Source organism: Peromyscus eremicus, chromosome 11 (genome assembly GCF_949786415.1).
Source record: "Peromyscus eremicus chromosome 11, PerEre_H2_v1, whole genome shotgun sequence".
In the NCBI taxonomy this organism is placed as follows: Eukaryota; Metazoa; Chordata; class Mammalia; order Rodentia; family Cricetidae; genus Peromyscus; species Peromyscus eremicus.
In genome coordinates this window covers 46046492-46068391 of record NC_081427.1, presented here as the reverse complement: position 1 = coordinate 46068391, position 21900 = coordinate 46046492, and the positions used below count along the sequence as shown (strand labels likewise).

Sequence of the window (21900 nt, the reverse complement as noted above, 5' to 3'; positions counted from 1 at the left end):
TAAATATTCACTTAGGAACAATGAGGTTATTCAAATCACCACACATGAGGCAGGAGACAGAAAGAGGAGCATGTATAAGATTTTGAACTTCTAGCCTCCTACATTATTAACCAATCAGACCCTGTTTCTTTTTATAAAACGCCTATCCCTGATGTCTTTTTCTTAATTATACAACAAAAATACTGCTCTTTGGAACCTACTTTCTACCTTTAAATACTATTAGTCTAATGTATTTAAAAAAAATCACCCAAACATCCAGGGGTAGTGTCACACACTTGGAATTCTAGCAGTCAAGGAGAAGAAGAGGTAGATCAATGGTCCATACACTGAGTTTGAGGTCAGCCAGTGCTACATATTTAGACATTGTCTTCAAACAAATTAATATACAAAAAAGGAAAAACAAAACAAAACAAAAAAACTTTAAGAAGTTTATAAAAGCATATGATGACTTGGAAAATTCTTAAAAATAAATTCCCAAATACAACACTGCACACACTATTTTTGCAATGAGAATTGCAGATCAAAGTATACACAATCAAAGCACAGTAAATCTGGCACTCAGAAAATGGGATTACAAAGCATTTTCTAAGAAAGCTAGACATCATACGCATAGATTTTGCTGTTTTGTTAATCTATGTTTAAATCACTCAACTACCTTACATTAACTACTCCCCACTGGGGCATACTTGACCTAAAACAAATGAAATTCAAATTCTTAAAGCACTTTGTCATCTCAAAGAATTTGTCTGTGTGGAGCTCTTCAAAACACACATATTAAATGTTTCTGAAATTAGAAACTGGATCACCAATTTAGAGAGCAAACACCAAAGGATTACTATCATTTGTTTCTACAAGTTATAGTTGTGGTTTAACCTATGCCTTTTAAAGGAAAAAAATCTTCTGAAAGCATTAAAAGAAGGTATATGTAAATAAATGCAGATATTATTTTCATTAAGAAAAAAAAATCAGCTGAGGGACATATTATCCTCTATGTGCAAATAATATAAGCCTTTAAAAAAGGCAGAGAAAATTCAAACTGAACATTCAGAATTTGAAAATTATTTTAGCTAAGGAACTGTTAGAACAGAAAGGACACAGGAAGTTGTATTGAACGACTGCAAAAAAAAAAAATAGTGGACTCATGCCATTAATTTATCATTAGTTAATGATTCTCTAAAAATTCCCTAAAATATAAAGTTCTAAGACATTGAAATCATCTTTCTCATACAGTATCAAATGTACAGAACTGCTTTTATGTCTTTAAAAATTCAAGCTAAAAATAGGAGTGGAGGTTTCCTTGCAGAGTTGCTACAGCAGGAAAGATGGCCAGAAAACAAACAAATAAAAAACTGTTCTTAAATAAAATGGGTGGTAACCTGAGAACTCACCATCTGTGCTCACCACTCAACCTTGGGCTCAGGAAGTCTGCCTCATGGTACTTTAAGACATCTGAATAATTATGTTAGTATTTGCTCTTTTTTTCCTTTAGGATATTCTTGCTACAGCCCAGGCTGCATTAGCCTCCAGAGTGCTAGTACTATAGGTGAACGACACCACACTAAGCTATGTTATGTTTTAAAAGAAACCAGCTTTGGGTTGGAAAGATGGCTCAGTGCTTAAGAGCACTGGCTGCTCTTCTAGAGGACCTGGATCCCTAGTACCCACACCCTCTTCTGGCCTCCAAGGGTATCACACACATGATGCATAGACACACATGCAGGCAAAATACCCATAAACATAAAAGTATACACACACACACACACACACACACACACACACACACACACACACAAGAAAGAAAAGAAAAAGAGAAAGCAACTTGTCATTTCCTTACCTATTATCAGAAGGCAGAAGAGAAAGCAAGGCCAAAGCCGAAAGCTTCTTCCTTTCAGGCTGTGTGATGTTGTCCACTCGATCAACCCACATCTCAATCACATTTCCTAAAAGCTGGTCCATCTGGAAGAAGGAAGACATCTCAATATTTGAAATTTTTCTTGTATAAGAGTAAGTGCTGTTGACATCTAAAACCTAAGACATGGTTAAAGTTCAATCATACAAACACAAAACCGATGGAACTGGAGACAAGCTTGGGTCTGGAGAATAATTTAAAACAAAAAATTGACTCCAATTAATCATGAGAGACAAAGAAATGTAATAAAAACCTGTATGTAGTGTAGCCAATGAGTGATTTGAATAACATTATTTAATAAATCAATCAAGACCATTCTTCCTGGCACAATGAAAAGTATACATATTTGTATTTAGATAGTCTTTTTCAATTGAATGATTACTGTTCAGTGTTCTGTAATTTGCCAGTCTGATTTGCTATACCTCCTCTCAGAACAAGGCTGGCTGCAACCCCAACCTGCTGAATCTCAAAGAAAACGAACTAACAGCTATAAAACACAATAAAACTAAAAGTAAACTAAATCCATAGTACAGAATGGCAGAGATGACTGATTCTATGTACTACCTTAGCAAGGTGCTCAGTGATGTGTCCCCACCAAAGGGTAGATACTGCTACGAAAGTATCTTGTAGATTTGATTAACATTCACAGTGACTTGCCTTTTTGTAGCAATCCCTCTCTCTCCAGTAAAGACCAAGAAAACTGATCATGTACATTAAAAGATCTATTTATCAGGTTTATTTATAAATATTTTTTCTAGTTCTATCACCTTTAAAGAAATAAATATTTAATGCCAAACCTCTACCTTAAAAATCCAGTCACATAAAATCAACCTTACATTCTTATTCTTTTTTATTAAGACTGCTACATTTTTCCTAGTCAACAGTCATACTATTCCTAATTAACAGGCAAGCAGTTACTAATTGAAAATCCTTTTACATTTGAATTCCCTAAATTATGTTTTGCACCTGAGATGGTACAGTGAACTCAAAGAGGAGGTGGCAATGGGGGGTGGATTGGGAGGGAAGGCTGGGGGTGGGAGGAGGAAGGACAGGGGAATCTGTGGCTGATATGTAAAATTAAATTAATTATAAAATAAAAAAATAATAATTAAAAAAAATTGAAACAGTAACATTCGCAAGGTGCTTCAAGAACCCAGCTCGGCTCAGTTCCCAGTTCTAACACTGCAATTCTCTTCTTAAAGAATGACCCAGAGTCAAGTGGACCAGGAAATGAAGGTGCATAGATCTCACACAACATCATGATTTAAGAATCAGAGACTTGTCCAACAGGCAAGCACACCTGCATTTGTCAGTAATTATGCCACTTAAAAGTGAGATTAAAAATGATTCTAGGCTGGGCGGTGGTGGCGCATGCCTTTAATCCCAGCACTCGAGAGGCAGAGCCAGGCGGATCTCTGTGAGTTGGAGGCCAGCCTGGATTACAGAGTGAGTTCCAGGAAAGGCGCAAAGCTACACAGAGAAACCCTGTTTCCAAAAACCAAAAACCAAAAACCAAAACAAAACAAAAATGATTCTAGATTTCTATGTACTTTTAAAAGATTTTTAAATATGTGTGCATGCATGTGTCTGTGTGGGTGTTTGTGCATGTATGTAGGTGCTGGGGAAAGCCAGGAAAGGGTCCTGGATTCCCCAGAGTTGAAGTTACAGGTAGCTGTGAGCCGTCAGTGTGGGTGATGGAAATTGAACCTCAGCAAGAGCAACATGTACTCTAACCACTGAACCATCTTCTAGGCCTTATATATTATTTTTAATAGTTACTAAAGTATTAAGACATAAATTCTTACGATGTTTAAACCCAATTACTTCATAGCTAGCACAGTTGATATGCCTTTGGGTTTAGAAGTGTTGTAAAATTATTACTATGACACTGGATCAAGACAGTTTAGTTTATATCACCATGTCTTCAATTCACATTTAATTTGAAAACAAATGGTACACATGCTATATGGAAGTTTATTGGAATATATGGTAAGCAAAATTTAAATAGCAAATGACTACCACAATAAAACTACTATGGAGTTTTATTATTAAAATATAATTAATAGGCCAAGTGTAGTGGCTCATGCCTATAATCTAGCACTTGAGAGGTTGAGGCAGTAGAATTGCTGTGTGTTTGAGACTAGTCTAACCTACAAATGAGTTCGATAACAGTCTAGTCTACAGAGCAAGATACCATTTCAAAAACAAAACAATGAAAAGATAATTAATAAAAATGCAGGCTACCTTGATAGACACAATTTAATAAAAACTGAATCTGCAAAACCAAATTTTCAATGTAATTTTATTTAAAACACATTTATTATAAAAATATTTAATAGACAGCAACATTTAATAGTAAACTGAGCAGCAGGGAACTAACTCAAAAAGCAATTTGGATACGAGGAATCAGCAAGTTTTTCTAGTAAAGGGTCAAGTATTAAGCCTTTCAGCTTTGTGGGCCACTATAGCCCAGTCACAATTACTCAATCCCCCGTATTACCCATAAACAATATATAAACAAATGACATGGTCATTTGTCCTCCTACAAAAAACTTAAAATCATGTGAGGATATACTATAATTTTTATTTTCTGAACTGAAAAAATGTACAACTTATTCTTGCTTCATGGCCTTTATAAAAAGTAAAGATTGCACCTGACACACAGGCCATATTCAGAGTAATGATACAGAAACAGGCCGAGAATTAGGGTGAGCACTCAAGGGGTAGAGGGCACACAATTTCAGGAAGTAGTCACTCTTGGTACTTCACCTGCCTGGATGATAAACACATTGCTCCCAACATTACTGAACACACGAGCAAAATCAAAAGCTTAGGGACATGGAAGCAGAGTCCCAGGAAAGACACTCTGTAAGCTAGATTTGACTCCGAGTGCCCACATCGGGTGACTCGCAAGTACCTGTTACCCCAGATCTATGGAGATATGCCGCCTCTGGCCTCTACAGTGATCTGCACTTATGTGTCATACCCACACGCAGACACATACACAAATTAAAAATAAAACATTTTTTAAAAAAACTCAAGTTTAAAAGAGAAAAGTGCAAAACTGGGGAACAAGGAAAGGAAAAGTAAGACTGGAAGAAGTTACAGACAAAGGATAGTAGGTTGTTTCCATAATAATATTTAAAATATTAAAATATTTAAAAACGTGTTTGCTTTCAAAGTTACCGAGGGTGAATGGGATAGCTCTTACATGGTGTTTTGATTATATGAGAAGGAAAGTTAGGTTTAGTGTGCAATACAAATTATAATGTTAATGTCTAATATTTTAAAGCTTAAAAAAGCTCAGTTATCTATGGTTTAATTGCAATTAGGTCACTTAATAATTTACTGAAATACATTTGAATTTAGCCAAATACAATGCTGCCATAAAACTACAGGTCATTTTATTTTTCTAATTAAAAATTGTTTTGTTAACGTAGTTGATGACTTTTCTGTTTCCATAGTATACTGCTTGTATTTCTAGCACAATGCTTATATTATTAAAGTATTTATGTACTTTTTTCCCTTAAAAAAGTCTATGGTCAAATATGCCCAGTGACTAGAGGAGACTGTCTGCTGTGGAGCGAGAGCAGAAGAATTTACCTCTGGTGCATCCGATGCTAAGACAGAGTTGCTGGGGTCTGCATTCCAACTCTTCTATCTACTAGCAGTGTGGATGCTCTCCAAATCTCTAATATTTTTGCATATGAGATAGGAACACAAATGCTATCATTGAGTTCTTATAAAAATTTAAAATACTATTTGCCATAACACATAATTTATGCTGTGAATTACATTGCCAGAATCACTCAAAAATTTTGCTGAATTAAACTGAATAAACTTTTACATAGTTCCTGTCCCAGTTAAAATTAACAGACTAATGAAAACACTTCTCCTATCAAGTCACTGAAACAAAGGCTGGGCTCTCAAATTTGTGGTTCAGTTCTCCATGGCAAAATTTCCACTTGCTTGCCCTGGATCTCCCTGAATTAGATTTCTTTCCATTATAGGTCAAAAGATTTCTGCCGGGTGGTTGTGGCGCACACCTTTAATTCCAGCACATAGGAGGCAAAGCCAGGTGGATCTCTGAGTTCGAGGCCAGCCTGGTCTACAGAGTGAGATCCAGGACAGGCACCAAAACTACACAGAAAATCCCTGTCTTGAAAAACCAAAAAAGAAAAAGGGGGGAAAAAAAAGAAAAGATTTCATCAACTGTCCCCTCCAATCTAAAGATATGAGTTAAATAGTCTGTCTTCCACATCTCATAAGCCTAGACAGATTAATGACTGAAAACATCAGATTGTTACAGAATATCACATACAGTATTTAGTCACAAGTAACTAAGGCACTGAAGAACCTCCTCAAACTTAACTGAATAGTCTGTTTCACCCACAATATTATGAGAACAGAAATTTCCTCAATTCATGGCTTTAAATTAAATCATTAAAGAAAAGAAACAAGACAGTTCATGAATATATGTGAAGTGTTCCTGTTTCAGCTTATGAATCAGTAAAGAATACTACAGTCATAAACAAATCAAAATTCTATTCTATAGCTAAGTAAAATTAAATCAGTCATTTTGGATAAGAACAAATTGTAAGACTTTGATCTGCTATTTACATTGTTCTTTCTTCTACACCAAGCAACAGAAAAAACCCAAATGTTACAAGATTTATAATGTAAAGATTTCAATGCTTCAAAGAACTTAAAGATTCAGTATTTTATCAACTATCTCCAATATGTATGTGGTCACAGACTTCCTTAAATTTAGGCACACAGACTCTTACCTCCTGATTAAATTCACGTGCCATCTCATTAAGAAGTGAAGAAAAAAAACTGGTATTTTGTAGTAAGACTCGACCCATAACAGCAAGATAGATGGACATCACTACTGGATACCTCTGCACAATTAAGATATAGAATATAAAATTGTGTTAATGTACAAGTATAGTGGAAAAAAATCAACAGTGCAGTATCAACGATAAAAAATGGCATTCTCCTTCAGAAATATAAAATAATATTCCCCTTTGTGTTGTTCTATGTAGTGCCAACTATCAATATTTCTTGAGCTCTTACAAAATTTCTAAATAATTATAGATTTATGTGTGTGCATGTATTCTACATTTACAATGTATAATTTATTTGTGAATATTTGTATCACTATTGCTTATTGTTGTGCAGATTATTTAGGAGCTGAAATCAGGGACTGGAGAGATGGTTTACTCGGTAAGTATCTGCTGTACAGGCATAAGGATGGGAGCTTGTTCACAAGCCAGTCTAGTCAAATGGCAAACTCCAATTTCAGAGAGAGAGAGATCCAACCCCAAAAGTAAAGCGGAGAGAAATTAGGAAGAGACACAACACAACCTCTGACCTCCACATGCACACACACATGCATCCATACCCTACACAAAAACAGACACAAAGAAACGATCCTTTATATATGAGGAAACAAATGGCAAACTATGTAACTATCCTCAAACTTACCCAACTAAATATGATCCAATGATAAAGCTTTCTTTTTACAATTATCAATGAGAAAAAAGATAGTTTTTCTATGCAAAAGGAGAATAATTAAAACTAGAACTTGGAGTCCAGTGCTATCTCCAAAAGCTTAAAGGAATCTTACCTCGCCTTCAATAACACCTCTGAAAACATAGGGCAGAATTGGTTGAAACATCTGTGGACCTAATACTGGATTCACTTTAAGGGCATTTTCCACAACCTAAAACCCAGAAAGACACATGGTAATTTTCAACAGTGCAATTCATTGTTTCACACAAAATCCAGATTAGTAAACAAGGCAATAATAAATTAGGTAACAGATGAAACTTAAAAATACATTCATGAGATAGGCAACATTCTGGCACTAGACAAACTTCCACAAAATAATCTATTAAAAATTATAATTCAATACAAAGTATACAGTATTTAGGTATAGCAGTATACTTTGCAATCACATTTACTCATACTCTGACAACACAGATACATGTAGTTTATGAAGTTCTGACCCCTGCACTATAAGCAAGCATCCTTAAAATGCCCCACAAACAGAAGCAGAAAAAGGCATCTCAAATACTCTTCTGTGGTAGTTTTGAGTTTTGTTATGTTTGCTTTAGTTGGTTTGTTTTCATTTTCTCTGCATTTTTTGAGACAGGGTCTTGCTATGTAGGTCAAACCACCCTCAAATTATTGATTCTGCCTCTGCCTCCTGAATGTTAGAATTACAGGTGTCCCATCACACCCTACAAAAGCACTGTTTTTAATTAGTGGAAAAAATTGTTACAACACCAATACTGTTAAAAATGAATACACATTTAGGTTTATCAATAAATTATCTGGAGATGGAATGTTGCATATATATTTAACCTTAGTGACTCATCAGATCAGAAAAAGCTAAATACTAAGGGGCCAAGAAACACCCAGAAGCACATCATATATCACATCTCCATTTCTGCCCCCTTAAAAGCACAGGAAAGAGCAGAACTATACACCTTTAGAAAGGAGAAAGGTGAAGCTAAACATAAGATGAAATGACAATAAAGACTAAAAAGGAAGAAGACAAGAATGCTGGAGGAAAAGTCCACTGAAAAACCCAAGTGCCAGACACATCCAAGTCTTAAAACCTGGACCCCTGGCCTTCACTCCAAAAGAATAACGAATGTTCTGGAGAGAAAGTGAGACTGAGTCTAGACACATAATAATAAAAAAATAAAAATAAAAAAAAAAATCAGCTAAGCTCAGGCAAACCACTGAAAAGTTTCAGAACACAGAGTACGAAAGGCCACAACTTTGGAAAAGGAGGGGCTGGGAGGAAGGAGTCAATGGGGCCCTGAAAGACAGATTTCCAAGGACATTAAAGTAACCAAATAGCTGTTGTGTTTAAACATATGAAGCTGAAGGATCTGTCACAGTTTATTGTCCAAAATATAAAAAAGGATCTTTACTAATCTCCAAGAATTCAAAATGTGAGTTTATATGGAAAACAATCAACAGCTAATTAAACATCTCACTTTGAGGAGAAAAACAAAAATCTAAAACACTAAATACAGATCTAGTAAGAAAAATGAGATAACTTCATCTAGATGGAGGGGAAAAGGAGTCCTAGATATTTTCTATCATTGATAACTCATGAGGGAATAATCCAAAGGTATTTTTGACAGATATGAATAAATACACAAACTAATCAGCTACAAGCAACACCAATGGTTATCCCTAAATAAGAAAAAATGTCTGGCAAGAGTGTGGCTAAGGCTTTTTAAAGAAGCTTTGTCTATCTACTTGACTAAATGATATCCTGTAATACTCATATTAAAGTTAACTCAAAGAACCCACAGAAATCACTGCATCTTTGTTTTGGAAAATTAACAGAATTGGAAGTCTCATAGTCTTAACAAATATTCCTGTGCGTATTTAGATGATTATGACTCATCCATATAAATCATTCATATATATTAAATATAATCTAAACTATCATTTACATATTATCTTTTTATATAAACTATAGCCAATATTGTACAAAGGAATAACAAATATTTCAGGGGTAAGTCTTTGAAGTCAAGAAGGTCAGAAACCACAGATAAAGAAGTAACTGTCAAGTATTTTGTAGAAGGCTAGGCATGCTGGTACATCCTCCGTACTTGGGATGCAGAGACAGGCTGAGCTCTGTGAGTTCAAGGTTAGCCTGCTCCACATAGCCAGTCCCAGGCCAGCTAGAGCTACATAGTGAGACCCTATTGCAAAAACAAAATAACAAATATTATGTAGAAAAATGTCATTATCTGACATAGGGAGTATGGAATAGTCACAAGAAAGTTTTAAAAGGAGAACTGGTAACATGTAAAAAGAACAGTTGACCAGAAGACCCAAAATACACAATTTTCACATTTTTCCAAGTCCTGTGTTTAAATACAACTGTGGTACCAAGAGTAACTATGATATTGTGTTCTGTTTTGACATGCTGAATTTGAGATACACATAAGCAATCGCACAGAACAATTCTATATTTCTTGTAATGAAAATTACAGACCTTAAAACCCTATTTCTACTACATATATCTACATATATGGAAATAGTCTCAAATTTTTGAATTTTAAAATGATAATGCCAGTATTATTAAAAGCAGTAGCATTACAAAATGTCAATTTGATTGTTCTTTTTCTTTTGATTTTTATGTTACAGTCCACCATACTTACTTAAAATATTCTTAGGTGACTGCCACAATATCACAATAAATACACACAGTTCCTCTTAAGAATAGTTTTTCTTAGTTTTTTTAGCTTTTAATTTTTATTATTTTATTATGTTTTCATAGTACTGGGGATTAGCTCTTTTATTACATTAAATCATGTAAAACATGTATATTGGTCTACACTCTAACTTCCAACTTTTCTTCCTCATGCTTGATAGCTACTTTTATTAATTTGGCTTACTACTTCATTTCCAGCTTTCTTTTACCTTTAAACAGAAGAAAACTCTGGGTAATGCTATTGACTTATATTCTAAAACAACAAACAACAAACAAACAAACAACAACAACAACAAACAGCCAGGAAGTGGTGGCTCAAAAATAAAAATAAAAAAACACCACTGCAGAGCTATGGAGGTTTTCTTCATTTGAGACTGGCAAAAGTATTTCACTGCATGGTTGACCACGCCTTCAATCATCTAATCGTGTTTTTTTTTTAAGTCAACATTGTGTCAATACAAATAGAACTTGCTGCCTTTTAGTTTTTAATCTATTTATTTTCAGAATATACCTACAACAGACTGCTTTTAAATGAATAATGCAGGTTTTTAACTTAAGACAACATTCTTGATTTAGCCTCACACTTAATAAAAAAAATTACTAAGAGTGTGGATCTTTTTTTTTGTTTGTTTCTCTGTGTAGTTTTGGTGCCTGTCCTGGATCTCGCTCTGTAGACCAGGCTGGCCTCGAACTCACAGGGATCCGCCTGGCTCTGCCTCCCAAGTGCTGGGATTAAAGGTGTGCACCACCACTGCCTGGCAAGAGTGTGGATCTTAACATAAGAATGTCGATGTTGACATTATGACTCCAATACCTACTAGGTAGCTGTCTGACCTTGGACAAACCATTTATTTACCTCTGTCATTTAATTTTGTCTGCAATAATGGGAAAAACAATAGCACTATCATCATGTTTACATGAAGATTACATAAATGTACCTATATGTTATGAGCTTAGAAATATGTAAGAAATCATAAATGATGGTGTCACCTATTATTACAGAATTAGACATTCAAAATAGTTAATTCATCATAAGCTTTATCACAATGAAGTAAAGGAAGTTGGTTTAATAATGCATATGGGTATGGCTATGAGAAACGAGATTTCCAAACTCAAAATGGTACAGTTGTACAAATGCATCTCAAATTAGTACTAACAATTTAAATTTGATTATTTTCAGAATGTTATTATGCCCGTGTAGATAACCTGTACTGAGTCAAAAAGTAAAGTCTATTTTTGCTTTAAACAATTGACTTCTGACACAGGTATACTGATCTTTCTGTCCAATTTTCTTAAAATTGTAATTTTCTGCTTCAAAGAACAAAAAAGCTACTTGCAAACATTATCAGAAATTAGTGTAATGGCAACATTTAGCCAAAAATATATTAAGACTGTTGTATAGTATGCTCTATTAAGAAATAGAATCTAGCCAGACATGGTGGCATACACCTTTCAGTCCTGCGTTTGAGGGGCAGAGACAAGAGGATCTCTGCACGTTCAAGGCCAGATTAGTTTATATACCAAATTCCAGGACAGTCAGGTCTACATAAAGAGACCTTAATTATTAAATAATTAATTAATTAATTAATCTAAAGAAAGAGAGAAAAGAAATAGAATCTGCGAGATACTGAAAATGAAAATAATAAGCTATTATTAGACGCTATAATAGAACTCTAAGAGTTCTCTCATACTACAACTGCAGGTATAAAATAATTTTTACATTATATAAAAAAAATTATATATTACATAAAAATTTTTTTAAAAATATCTTTTACATCAAAACTCAAGAGATTTACTTGTGCTAAGTAGCATATTCCTAGTACTTAACATCCACTTATTAAGTAAATTTGTTTCTGTGACTTCAAATCAAACAAAGGTTCAACTACAACATTTTTTTAATTGCCTTAAGCACATATTATCAAGTCCTCAATATTTAACTCAAGTATTATACTATATTAAAGATCTACTGTTGACACTAAATTGTTTTAATCTACATTTTGTATAAAAAGTTATACAATTTTACCATATTTAGATAACTTCACTGATTCATTCAACCAAAAAAAGTGCAAGAGAAGTAGACAGACGACATCACTTTTTCTGTTTTCAAGCACAATAAAAAAGAAATAGATTCGCTACTGAAATCTATCAAGGAAGTGTGTGTTTATGTTTGGAATTTTCATAACAAATTTTTTTTTAAAAAATGTGTTATTCTGAAAAGAAATAAATACAATTAATTTTAAAGAACCATTCAGAGACACAATTGTCAATAATATTAATAACTTATGCTTTGCTACATTACTAGATATACCTTAAAAGCAAATTCACACAACAGAGTGTTTTTGTTTAGTTTTTCACTGGTTACTTAATTATTGTGTGTGTGCGCACATGCAACAGTGTATGTTGGCGTGAGAGGACAGCTGTGGAGAGTTGGTTCTCTTCTTCTACCATGTGGATTCTTGGGATCCAATTCAGGTCATCAGGTTTGTTAGCAAGGGCCATTCATTACCTGATGAGCCATCACAACCAACCACAACCACAGCCCTCAAATGTTTATGTTCAATAAATATTTATTTAGAAGAAATCATGTAGGAAGAATATTTGGTTTGGTTTGGTTTTTTACAGTCAAAGATCTAACAACCAAATAAAATTAGTCTACAAGTGTATTTGACTGTTTTTCCCACAAAGGCTGACTATAAAATGAAACAGTTTTGTAACTAGATAAAAGTAGCTAACTTTTATATTAGTTTATTACATGCTAGGTACCATTTTAAGTGTTTTACACACACACACACACACACACACACACACACACACACACACACACACACAAGCTCATATAATCCTCCCATCTGCCCTAGAAACTCGGCAAGGCTATCCTTGTTTTACAGACAAAAAGTACGAAGACAGTAACTTGTTCATATCACATAGCTGTGAGGTAATGAGGCCAATATTCTAATCTAGCTACCCGCGCCCTCTATTTCATTAAGAGCTCAATCAAAAGCAAGCAATAAGAAAACACTATTTCTGGAACTCCCTAAAATATTACTGATTGAAGTTTCACAATGCTCATAAAAAATAATTCATAAGTCAGCTTTCAACAGTTACTACTAATATCGCAAAAGGGCATTACTTTAAAAAAATAAAATCAAAACAAAACAAAAAATGTTTTCAATTCAATTACAGTCTGGAAAGTATTTAAATGTGAGAGAGAAGCTTTTTTTCTTAAGACTTAGAATATATTGAGTATAATTGATTTCAAGAACTCCATAACTACAAGTTGCTAAAATTCATTTCATGGGCTGGCAAAATGGCTTGGCAGGTAAAGGTGTTTTCAGACACAGTTAAATTTCCAGGATCCACATGGTAGAAGAAGCAAACCAACTCAAGCAAGTTGTCTTCTGACAGGCCTGTCCCCAACCCACATACAAACACACACACATACACTTATGTACATATGTAAAAAACAAAACAAAACAAAAGAACCAAGCCCAGAGTATAGCCAAGAGCCTTCTAAGTAGCAGAGTGGGGTGAGAAGCTAAGACATACGCAAAGTGAACTACCAGTGTGATTGATAATAAACCTCTAAATCTTTAATGTAAAAACCATCAATACTCTTCCTTTCAAGTCACAGAAAATAAAGCACATATTAACTCTGAACTTTGGATTAATGCAGAAACTTACGGACTAACAGAGGAGTCTAATAGACCAAAGATTTTAAAGTACATAGACAGTATCAAGCTAACATGACAATTTTCTCTAATGGTGATAACGCACAGCTAATATCAATAATGATTACTCAAGATAACAACTAAATGGTCCACAGACTAAAGCATTTACTATCAAGTACTTTCAGAAAAAATTTCTAATCCCTGATCCACAGGGTAAATGACTGAATATATCAACCCAACCAAGCCGGGCGGTGGTGGCGCACACCTTTAATCCCAGCACTCGGGAGGCAGAGGCAGATGGATCTCTGTGAGCTGGAGGCCAGCCTGGGCTACAGAGTGAGTTGCAGGACAGGCAGCAAAACTACACAGAGAAACCTTGTCTCAAAAAAAAAAACAAAAAACAAAAAACAAAAAAACAATCAAAAAGAAGTCCAACCAACCATACACACTTACATGAGTACCTAGAATTTACACATATGTAGCCACCAAAGAACAGACAATACACTCAGCATGATAAATGGCGACTATTTTGTTAGATTTATAGAATCTATGTATTGGTTAATAGGAAATAAACATTTTTTTAATGAGTTCACTGGTAGAAAATCTACCTTGAAGATCTAAGATAATGCCGTGGTTTTTACACCATAAATGTAATTGTCCAACAGTAAGACTTAGCTGGGGATAGTGGCTCACACCTTTAATCCCAGCACTCAGGAGGCAGAGGCAGGTGAATCTCTACATTTGAGGCCAGCCTGATTTACATAGTGAGTTCCAGGATAGCCAAAACTATATAGAGAAACCCTGTCTAAAAAAAAAAAAAAAAGAAAAGAAAAAAGAAAAAGACAGTAAGACCTTGTCTAACCAGAATTTAATTCTTATTTGACAAAAAACACAGCTAAGAAATTAGAACTTTAACAGCTATCCCTTTCAAACTACATATATAAAGTATCAACACAATGTGTACATACATACATATTGTGATACTTTTAATAGTTATATACTTATGTTTACATGTGAGTTATTATATTCATGCTATAGTATTTCCTTGATAAAGATAGTTATATAAAGATAATACATATAATTTACAGGCTATTGGTTCCTAATTGTATATAATCTCAGCAAACTCAGAACTCTAAATTCAAGGCTAACTAAACTTAAAACTATCTAAAGAAAACAGTGAAATTTGCTGTCCCAAATGCAGACTCACAAACTGAAAGGGCTGTCCTCAATACAAGAGTGGCGATTATCCCTGCTGGAGACCAGGGTTCAACTAGTCTCCTAGGAGCCCGGCTCTATGAGTGAGGATACAGGTTCAACACCTAGAACATTATCAAAATGACAACTAAAAAGCTAAGACTCATCAAATGTTGCCAGTTTCAGAACAAATTGTCAAAAAGCTTTTAATTCATTGCTATCCATTAAAGTTTTAGGATAGACACTATTCCAATGAGATGAAATTAGAAATCAAAAACTTCATTTGAACAAAATCTCCAGGTGACTTGTATGCACATTCAAATTTGATGCCTTTGGTACAAAGAATTAAGCCAAACTGAATATTTAATAGAACCGTATCAGTTCCTCTGCTTTCCAACCATCCATACTCAGGAAGTTCCAGCCTTACCAATGACACACAGCAATCAATTTAAGATGGCGGTACCTTGAGCACTTGAACTTGGCCTTCTGTAGTAATCTCTGGTAGCAGCTCACAAAAGGACTGGCACAGACCTACCGCATAAGTCTGAAATCCAATCAAAGATCAGTATGTGTGTAAGAACACAGATGCGATATTTAAAAAGTCTTTTACTCTATTAGAGAATTTATACTAAAGATCTAAGCAAACACTTTCAATTAAGACAGGAAGAAAGATAATAGCTAATAATTTTACTGATGCATTGATTTACGAGTATGTATTTACATAATGCATTTTCTGTGTTGAGGAACAGTGCAACTAGATGCTGATCACACCCTCTCTGCAGTGGGGAATACTTACAAGGAAAGAAAAGTGTTACTCCCTCAAGTAACAGACAAAACTTGAACTTTGAAAAGGCACCTCCTGATACCACACAAAACCAAAATAATACTATATAATTATTAACAATGCAAAAGCTATTCCGACATACCTGTAAAAATTCTGTTGATGATAAAAAGATATAGCCATTGATGATCTTAAAGCAGGTTCTGAGATTCTCCGAACTTAGTTCTGCCAAAACAGTAATTATTTTTTAAAAGAGCAAATCAACTAGCTGTTCAAACTATAAGTGAAGTGATGATTCATTTTAGTTAGAACTACGTTGCTATAGCAACATGAGGCGCTTGAGTTTGTGTAATGATCACTAATGTGATTTTGACTTTGTATGGTTCCTGTAGCAGCAAGCATGCAGCTTACCGTTTGCAAGGCAGCTGGATGGAAGTTCTAGGACAGAAGATCAGACAGGATTGATAATGTTTTACCATCAGAAAAATAAAAACAAAAATTTCTACAAACAACCGAAAATGAAAAACCCAGTCACAGCAAGGGTGGTGGCACACAATTGTAATTCCAGCACTCAAGAGGTTGAGGCAGGAGGACTGTGAGTTCAATGCCAGCCTGGGCTGAAAGAAAAACCAAACTAACTTACCTACTTCTCTTCATAAATGTTTCTGGCTATAATCTAGTCAGTATTTATAAATTAGTCAGCATCTAAAACCTGGCAAAACCCTGTAACAATGCTATCTCATTTACCTTTCACTAGTAAAAACCATTGGAAAGGTATTTCTTTCCCCTTATTTTCATTCAGAACAAAGCTAGGAAACCATATGACCTGACTTTCATTTCAAACCAAATTTTTAGTCCAGTCCCATGGCTTCCTGGTTTATAAAGAAAAGGCCAATCATGTTCAATTGTTAGTGGGGAAATCACTATATGAAGCAACCATAAGAAAAGGCCTCATCCTGCTCATGAGATAGATTAGGGTAACAGGTCTGGCTGACGTTTTCACTTGCAGGTCACTAAAACAGCATAAGAGACTGGGCAGACTGGCACTACAGAAGATCTCCAAGTTCGAGTTGAGCTAATCAAGGCCTTTACCAGAGGATGATAAAGGGCAGTGGAAAGGATACTTTCTTTCTTTCCCTACAATGACTAAAAGACAAAGTTTTCTAGGAAATCAGGAGTGAGTAACTGATCTATTGACACTGCTTTTGGGAATGCTTGTGTTTTAGGAGGGAAGGGCTTTTTATTGAAAAACAGACTCTTGTTTATTGATTGAGAATTCTATTCTGAGGAGAAATGAGGTATGAGAATTAAAAAGAAAACAAAGGAAAGGGAGGATTGGGGTAGGGGAAGGAATCGCAGAAGAAATGTGAATGATTAATGGCAGTATCTAGTCATCACAGTCATCTACCCACTGAAAGTTTCTACTTTAATTAATCAAGCTGTGTGTCAGCTCACGTCTACTAATGTTTTCAAAGTAGCTGCTCTATTTTTCTGAACTAGAACTAGAATTTTTACTTCTGAAAAGATTTTTCAGTATATGTAAATTCTCAGCAAAGGGTCCACATTTGAGTATTTTCTACCTAAATATTCTGTCAGGACAATATACACAAAGTTTTAATAAAGCAACTAAAGATGTTTTATGGCTTAGTCTTCACGGGATTTCAGAGCTGGAGAGAGAGCTTGGTGAGTAAACGGCTTGCTGTCCAAGTATGAAGACCTAAGTTCAGATCCACATCCACCCCCATAAAAAGCTAAACATGGCAATGAGTATTTAATCTCAGTGCTGTGGAGGTGGGGCAGCGAGGATCTCAGAGACTTGTCGGCCAGACAGTTTAGCTCATCAGTGAGCTCTGGGTTGAGCAACACAATTCGTCTCAAACAGAAAATAAAGATGCAAACAAGATGGCCCAGGCACTTGCTATTCACTCACAAGAACCAGGGTTCAAGTCCCATACCCATATAACAAAGCAGAGTATCTTGCAAATGCCTGTAACTCCAGATCCAAGGGATCTCACACCTTCTTTTGGCCTGCATGCATGGGAACATGAATTCCCACACATACATGTGTCCCAACATTCACACCAACACATACTCATTTACACATACACAAATAAATAAAGCCAACAGTGACAGAGGAAAACACCTGTTGGAGCCCTCTAGCCTCTACAGGTGCAGGTACAAGTGCACACACAGCATACACAAGCACACACCACACCATAAACCAGAAGAATTAAAAGTAAGTGCACACACAGCATACACAAGCACACACCACAACATAAACCAGAAGAATTAAAAGTAAGTGCACACACAGCATACACAAGCACACACCACAACATAAACCAGAAGAATTAAAAGTAAGTGCACACACAGCATACACAAGCACGCACCACAACATAAACCAGAAGAATTAAAAGTAATTTTTAAGGAATGATCAAAGGGTCAGTAAACTGCCCTGTGTATAATTAATAAATATATATAATTAAATATGCAGAGAATTTAGGTGTGCAACTAAGTTGGTAAACTCCCTTACTAAGATGACTTTATAATCAAAGTATTATTTTTAATAGATTTCAGGCTAGGAATGTAAGTCAGTGGGAGATTGCACTGCACCAGTGAGTTCAAGGCTACCACTACCCAAAACAATAAAGTAAAATAATGCAATTATTTTAGAATACTTTAGAAATACTGTAGAATGGTACCCACTCTGTAAGAAAAAGTACTGACTTACTATTAGTAATCACTATGAAAATAAATGTTAATAATGGGGAAAGAATCTAGTTATGTCTCCAAAAGACTGAAAGAATAAGCATCTAGATCCCTCAGAATTATGTGTCTAATGTGATGTTTTGGAACTGTTTGGTGCTGAGGGCATAACAGCTCCATTGACAGCTGTCCAGCATGTGTGAGGCCATGTGAGAACTACAGGGACGATACACACATTAAGTGTCATGACTGGTTTAGCTAATCTGTAAGCAGTCCTTCAGCAAACAATAAAGATGACACTAACCCAGTGGTTCTGCAGGTGAAACCAAGTGTGCACAAAGCTCAGTTTGAACAACTACAGCACAACTCCCTGTGAAAACCGAGCTGAGTGAAACCATGGTACAGAGATGCAGTTCTAGACTATATTCCTCAAGCAGCATATAGAACAGTTATCAAACAAAATTCTTCAGGCAAAGCTCAAGCTCAACTTGTAATTGGTTTATATCCTAGTTTATGCTGAAAATTTTTCCATAAGGCAATGTTATTTAGTGTTTACCTTTAAATCAATGGAAATTACTCCAAAAATGTATATAGAAATTTCTATAAAAAAACACTATTGCTTGTCAATACATAGGACTCTAAAAATTGGAAGGTGTAACTGTAAAGTCAGGAAAAATACTTCTAAATTGTGGTTACATAAAAAAAAAAAAAAAAAAAAATCTCAGTGAGATTTTAAGACATACCAAGAAGTGGTGACATGTTCTGAAATATACGAAGCAATTCTGGTGTAACACATGGGCTGCTTTCCAATGTCACTAACCTGGGAAAGAAAAATACAATTAACTCACTTCTGACATCCACTCATGCCATTACCATAACTCAAATAGGAAAACACTTGGTGTAGGGAACAGCGAGAAGAGTCCGTGGGTAAAGCACCTGCCACCAAGACAGCCAACCGTCAAAAGCTGCCCTATGACGTCCCCATTCTGTGTGCATGCACACCCATGGAGGTACAGAGGGCAACCTGGGTGTCGTTCCTCAGGTATTGGCCATCTCTTTTCATTTTTTCAGACATGTTCTCTCATTGGCCAAGAACTCATAAACTACCTAAGTTGGCTGGTCAGCAAGCCTACCCTGGATCCACCCATCACTGTCTTCCTAGTGCCCTCAAAACCCAGTTTGGGTTCTTCCTTCTGTCCCTCTTTCTTTTTTGTGGGTTCTGGGAATTGAATTCAGTCTTCATGCTTGTAAGTCAAGTGATTTGCATGATAACCTATTTCCTCAGTCCCGTATAATAATATTTTTATATAATAGTAGGAATAACAAGTGTATGTTAAAGTAGATAAAAATTACAATTTTATACAAAATCATGATTGTTATAAATTTTTTTTAAAAAAGGATAAAGTTACTTCGTTCTATAGAGCCAACACTGTTAGTGCAGGAGCCAGTCCCAAAATTGTGAGCAACGGGCAGGTGGGATGGCTGTCCCTGACCCCCACTAGCTCTAACACTAGGGAGAGCAGGCCCTGCACCTCGCGAGAGCAGCACAATAGAGCCAACCCTGTTAGCACAGGTGTAGGTGAGCCAGCCCCAAAACTGTGACTATGAAAGACTGTCCACATTTCCCATTTGGACAAACCCTACAGCTGACCCAGCCCAGACCCAGCATTATGACTTGGCCTGCCCCAACATCCACCCTATTTATGATCTGCTGGAGCAGGTGAAGGGCCATGACCCAAAGACCCAAAGCTTCAGGATCTCTACAACACAGGGCGGCAGCAGGATGTCCAGGAGAGTCCTGGTGGGGGCCCAGCATCAAACGTGTAATGGAGAGCAGAGGCCTCGAACCAGACCAATGACTCTTTGGAATGAATACCTGCAAGTAGAGATGTATTGACAAAGGGGTATACAGCATGACTTGATGGGTCACACTGAAGCTTCCATGACAAAGATTTTTAATTCCTTCCCTTTGTTAATTTTACCTATTTTATTTTCTTCATTTTTTTTCCTCTTGAATTTAGTTTTATTGGGGGGGGGGAGTACAGGAGCAGAGGGTAGATGTGAAGGGATGGGAATGAATGGGCTCAAGATACACGATGTGAAAAACACATAGAATAAATAAAATTTTAAAAATTATTTTGTTCTAAATTTTCTGATCAATTCTGTGTTCCTCCAATGACAAGCTATTCTAATGAATTAGTAAAACAAACACTCATGCTAAATGATTTCTAAAGATGAACTTATAAGTCAATTAAATTAGTAGCCAATATCAAGGGTTTAATAGTCCCAAATATAGTTTTTAAATACCAAATATATAAAAAGAACTTGAAGGAAAACTGTATCACAATAGCAGGGGGGGAAAAAACAGGAAAGGGGGGCTAATCAAAATCTAGTTTTTGATATTGATACAGTTTGGATCTTCAAAGGCCCATCGCTGTGCTAAAGGCTTAGACTTGAACCAAACACCACTCTTTATAAGTGAGGCCTTCCTGGGAGAGTTCATATGCGTGGGGACATAACAATGTTGCTTATGGTGGTCCTCCAGTACCTTCCACCCTATTTTTCATATCTGCCATATGTGCATGGGCTTCTTCTCCCCCTACCATGATGTACTGTGTGCCAAAGCCCCTAGCAATGGGACCAATCAGCTACATACTGAAATCTCCCAAACAGTGCGCCTTTCTGTTTTATAAGGTACCCTTGGTACTTGTTAAGGAATAAAGCTAACATAAGTAAAAATAAAATCATTTCTTAAACCTTCTAAGTACCTACCAAAGTTTCATAGCAACACATTTGTGCTGATGTAAACACCTTGCATTACGTTCTCTACCTCCTCCTTTATTCAGTGCACATATGGAAGGTGCCTTAGTTTTTTTTCTTGTTCCTGTGATAAAATACCTTGATGTAAGCAACTTCAGAGAGAAAGGGCTCATGCTGACTCAGTTCAAGGGTTTAGAACAACATCAATAAAGGGAAGCCAAGGCAGCAGGAGCGTGAAACAGGCGACCACATCCCATTCACAGCCAGGAAGCAGACATCCATTAATGCTAGTGCTCAGCTCCCTCTTCTCCACGTTATACAGTGCGGAGCCCCATGCACGGTTCCACCCACAGTTAAGGTGGCTCACCCAGAGACAATTAACCTAATCAAGATAACCTCTAAGACACATTCTCAGAGGCTAACTCTCTCATATGTCTCTCATATATGAAATGACTTAATAAAAGATAAAGGAGTAACAAGAAAACATTAACGTCTATTCACACAAAAATATGACTATACAAAGGAAAGAAACTAATTTATAAACAAATGTTTCAAATTACAGATAGTTCAGCAACATTGCTAAATATATCTATATAGAAAGATCAACAGCCTTTCTATAATAGGAACAGTTAGTATG

General features: G+C 35.7%; 1 protein-coding gene across 2 annotated transcripts in view; it reads right to left on the bottom strand.

Annotated features, from left to right (window-relative positions):
* Positions 1-21900, bottom strand: part of Ipo11 (importin 11) — a 177731-nt gene that overhangs the window by 67471 nt on the left and 88360 nt on the right. For both annotated transcript variants that reach the window (XM_059276102.1, XM_059276103.1), the window contains exons 22-27: positions 19247-19323; positions 15946-16025; positions 15483-15563; positions 7539-7634; positions 6697-6810; positions 1835-1956 (exon numbers count right to left, since the gene is read on the bottom strand). In XM_059276102.1, the coding sequence (XP_059132085.1) occupies positions 1835-1956; positions 6697-6810; positions 7539-7634; positions 15483-15563; positions 15946-16025; positions 19247-19323 (570 nt within the window). The remainder of the gene's footprint in view (positions 1-1834; positions 1957-6696; positions 6811-7538; positions 7635-15482; positions 15564-15945; positions 16026-19246; positions 19324-21900) is intronic.